Source organism: Labeo rohita, unplaced genomic scaffold, assembly GCF_022985175.1.
Source record: "Labeo rohita strain BAU-BD-2019 unplaced genomic scaffold, IGBB_LRoh.1.0 scaffold_2032, whole genome shotgun sequence".
NCBI lineage: Eukaryota > Metazoa > Chordata > Actinopteri > Cypriniformes > Cyprinidae > Labeo > Labeo rohita.
Window position 1 is genome coordinate 6,978 of NW_026128256.1, and position 4,334 is coordinate 11,311.

Consider the following 4,334-nt stretch of genomic DNA (forward strand, 5'->3'; position numbering starts at 1 on the left):
GACAAAAAAGAACGGGAAAACGGCAGAGGAAGAGAAAAGACTCAGAGAAAAGAATACAGAGACGAAAAATTACTCAAAAACATAACAATATTAGCAATTGCTTTATATGTCCATATCTGACCATGTCTGACCTGTTTAAAGGGGGGCAGCCATGGCCTAATGGTTAGGGAGTCGTGCTTGTTACGGAAAGATTGTGGCTTCGAGTCCCAAGTCCAGCAGGGATTGAAAGTGGTAGGACTGAATAACCAGTGCCCTCTCCACCCTCAATACCATGACTGAGGAGAGTCCCCTGAGCAAGGCACTTAACCCCCAACTGCTTCCCAGGCACAGCAGCAATAGTAATATGGGATGGATTAAATGCAGAGCACAAATTCAGAGTATGGGTCACCATACTTAGCCACATATCATGTAATTTCCTTTTTTTAAACACACCCAAAGGTTAACAGAAACTCTTCCCTCTTAAAACACTCACCAGGAAGAGACTCATTAGTTCTCCTTTCTGTCGTTCTCTCTTCTGTCTTTACTAAAGAAAACAAAGAATCGTGAAGAACAAAAAGAAACACCTTAAGGATTTTTGGGACGTTTGTTTATGAACAGACAGCAGATCTTTGTGATTCATTTTTGAAACCGTCAATCAGAAAGTGAAAGTAAAGTTTCGACTGCTGGAGCTCAAACTGTGAAAATGGATTCACTATCTGTAGAAGAGCTTTCTTGTCCCGTGTGCTGTGAAATCTTCAAGAATCCTGTTGTTTTATCATGTAGTCACAGTGTCTGTAAAGAGTGTCTTCAACAGTTCTGGAGAACCAAGAAAACTCAGGAGTGTCCTGTCTGCAGGAGAAGATCCTCAAAAACCGAACCTCCAGTTAATCTTGCATTAAAAAATTTGTGTGAGTTGTTCCTGAAGAGATCAGGATCTGATGAGATCTGCAGTTTACACAGTGAGAAACTCAAACTCTTCTGTCTGGAGGACAAACAGCCGCTGTGTGTAGTGTGCAGAGATTCAAAACAACACGACAATCATAAATTCAGACCAATCGGTGAAGTGGTTTCATCATACAAGGTAAGACAAATGAGTTTTTGAACTTCCTGTTAAAAAGTCCTATTTAAGTGTTGATTTGATTGAACAGGACTGCAGTGATCTGAACCCCATTATCAATGCAGTTTCACAGATTTGGTGAATCAGTAACTATGGGGGCAAAACATTTTTACACATGCTCAGTTGGTATTTAATAAGCATTTTACTTCAATAAATAACTTTTCCTTTTACAAACTGTAATTTGCATTTTCACTGTAACAAACTGTATCATTATGGATCATATCACTGTATCGTCTTCTCTTCTTTTTTCACTCTAATCTGGTGTTTTATGTATTTTTATTTTGTTTAATTCTAGGAGGAGCTCAATACAGCACTGAAATCATTACAGGAGAAACTAAAACACAATGAAAAAATGAAAGGAGAGTTTAAGAAAACAGTTCAACACATCAAGGTGAGGAAACAGAATCAGAGTCATTTTCATTACAGCTGTAGGATCACTATATACAGTTATGATCTGATATATTTAATATAATGGACTCCAGTTGATTATTTTTGTAAATGATGATCATCAATCTGCTTCTGGATCTGTTATATGTCTGTATCTGAGTTGATTGTGTTGATGTGTGTTGATGGAGATGATTGAAGTGAATGTGGTTTGATTTCAGTCTCAAGCTGAGCACACAGAGCGTCAGATTAAACAGCAGTTTGAGAAGCTTCATCAGTTTCTCAGAGATGAAGAAGAAGCTACAATCACTGCACTGAGGGAGGAAGAGGAGCAGAAGAAGCAGATGATGAAGGAGAAGCTGGAGGAGATCAACAGACACATCTCAGCTCTTTCACACACAATCAAAGACACGGAGGAGATGATGAAAGCCAGTGATGTCTGCTTTCTAAAGGTCTGATTTCAGATCATTGATTGATTGATTGATTGATTGATTGAGTTGTTGATGATCAATGGTGTGTTTGTTCTGCAGGAGTTTCCAGTCTCAATGGAAAGGTGAGTGATCTGCTGGTGTCTCTGGTCTCTCTGCTTCTGATCCAAATCCACTGCAGTTCTGACTCCTGAATGTTCTTCCAGAGTCCAGATCTCACAGCCGGATCCACAGACGCCTTCTGGAGCTTTGATTCATGTGCCACGTTACTTGGGCAACCTGCCGTTCAGAGTCTGGAAGAAGATGCAGGACATCGTCCAGAACAGTGAGTCTGACTGCAGAACATCTGAGCTCACACACACACACTGGAAATGATGCATGATGGGGAATATTTACAGATTTCAGCATTATGTGTGAATAAACAGATGATCTACTGCACCAAAATCAGCAGATCACTTTTAGAAATAATGAATCCCAGAATTCAATATGCTTGACCTTCATTTTCAGTGTAATTAAAGACACAGAAGTGATTTCAGCTGTTTTTAAGACAGTTTATTTGATCAAACTGACAAAAATCTTTACACACACACAAAATATTCTATGTTTATATATTTTCTTGTTTTATCTATATTTAAATTTGGGTTTATTTTTACATTTTAGTGTCAAATTTAATATGTATAATTATAAATAATTTTATTTCAGTTTTGCTTCAAGTGCTTCAAGTTATGAAGTTAGGCCATGAATGCCCCATGCCTAATTTTCGCTTCAAGTACTTTCGATTCCCGCAAGTTAATTTATGTTTAGTTGCCAAACAACTTTTCTCATTTGCATTTAATTTTAATTGTTAGATTTTCATTTAATAATTATTAGTTTTATTTAAGCTTTATTTTAAAAAAAATAATATTAATATTTTTAGTTGTAGTTTTTGTTAACAATATCAGCAAGATTATTATATGATTGCATTACTGTATAATAATACCTACTGTGTGTTTTTGTAATAAATAAGCAGAGCTTTGATTCATACGAGAGAAACACTGAGGAAAATTATATAGATATAAACTTTATTTCTTCTGTATTATTATAGTTTATCTGATTTGAATATGACAGCACTGTGTAAAGTTCTGTACAAAGGCAACATTTTGTATTAAAAGCAGCTTCTCACTATAATTGAATATAAATGACAGCATAAATCAAATGAATATCTTTTCAGTATGTGATCATTCAGTGTTTCTGATTTAACTTTCAGTATTGATAAATCACACAGAGAATGACTGACAGTGATGAGAGGAAAATGTCTGATGTGTTTGATCAACAGGACGAGTGTCATAATTCATAATCATCTGTGTTTGGTTCACTCTTGATCATTATATGAACATCAGAATAACAGCATCTGTTGATTGTGTCTCATCAGCTCCTGTGATTCTGGATCCAAACACTGCAAATCCACGTCTCATTGTGTCTGATGATCTGACCAGTGTGAGATACAGCAGGATCAATCAACCTGTTCCTGATAATCCAGAGAGATTTGACTTTTATTCCTGTGTTTTGGGTTCAGAGGGTTTTAACTCAGGAACACACTGCTGGGATGTGGAGGTTAAACAGAGTTCAGTCTGGAGTCTTGGAGTAACTACAGCATCAAACCAGAGGAAGGGATATGATTTCTTTAAGACTGATGTCTGGTGTGTGTGGTATGATCCGTACGGAGTGTCTCCAGGTTCTGGTTTTCGTGTTAAACAGAATCTTTATCGTGTGAGAGTGAATCTGGACTATGACAGAGGAACGGTGTCATTCTCTGATCCTGTAACTAACACACATCTACACACATTCACAACCACCTTCACTCACACACTCACACCATTCTTCTGGTGTTATTATTCTTCCTCTCTGAGGATCTTAGTGATCAATAGTCAGTAATCGTTACTCCTGTAGGTCTGGATCTTCCTGCTTTCATCTTTCATTATGATTCAATATTTAATCACATGAGTAAGAGACTGTTGATCTGAATATCAGATCAGAAAACAAGTAAATTTATTCATCTTTAAAAAAAAAAAATACAAAATACATGAAGCGTTCAAATAAATCATGTGAATCATATCTGAGCAATAAGAAACAATGATGTGTCATGAATCCCTGCCCATAACATACTAGCAACCACACAGCAAGTGCCTAGCAACCACTCAAAACACCCTAGCAACCGTGTAGCTTGAAAGTAGCTTAAACAGTCTCTAAATGTAGCTGAAGAGGTTGAGGTCATAATGGTGAGTTCACTGATCAATATAAATATAAATATAAATATAAATATAAATATAAATATAAATATAAATATAAATATAAATATATCAGTGGGAGAGTGTTGTAATCCCATAACAGCCTAGCAACTTACACAGCAAGTGCCTAGCAATATTTTGTTGGTTTTCCATGTGTTC

At 36.5% G+C, this 4,334-nt stretch overlaps 1 protein-coding gene across 1 annotated transcript; it reads left to right on the plus strand.

The window, feature by feature from the left end:
* The first annotated feature begins 568 nt into the window (after nt 1-568).
* LOC127159252 (nuclear factor 7, brain-like) lies at nt 569-4,044 on the plus strand. The gene is made up of 6 exons (XM_051102137.1): nt 569-1,060; nt 1,392-1,487; nt 1,702-1,932; nt 2,011-2,033; nt 2,115-2,233; nt 3,320-4,044. The coding sequence occupies exons 1-6, from the start codon at nt 683-685 to the stop codon at nt 3,820-3,822; spliced, it is 1,350 nt and encodes a 449-aa protein (XP_050958094.1). The 5' UTR covers nt 569-682; the 3' UTR covers nt 3,823-4,044.
* The last annotated feature ends 290 nt before the right edge of the window (nt 4,045-4,334 follow it).

Bases quoted from the DNA above. Each gene is read 5' to 3' on its own strand.
- LOC127159252 (XM_051102137.1), top strand. From the start codon at position 683: ATGGATTCACTATCTGTAGAAGAGCTTTCTTGTCCCGTGTGCTGTGAA. The intron at 1,488-1,701 runs GTGAGGAAACAG...GTTTGATTTCAG, and splicing joins AAACAGTTCAACACATCAAG to TCTCAAGCTGAGCACACAGA. The intron at 2,034-2,114 runs GTGAGTGATCTG...ATGTTCTTCCAG, and splicing joins TTTCCAGTCTCAATGGAAAG to AGTCCAGATCTCACAGCCGG.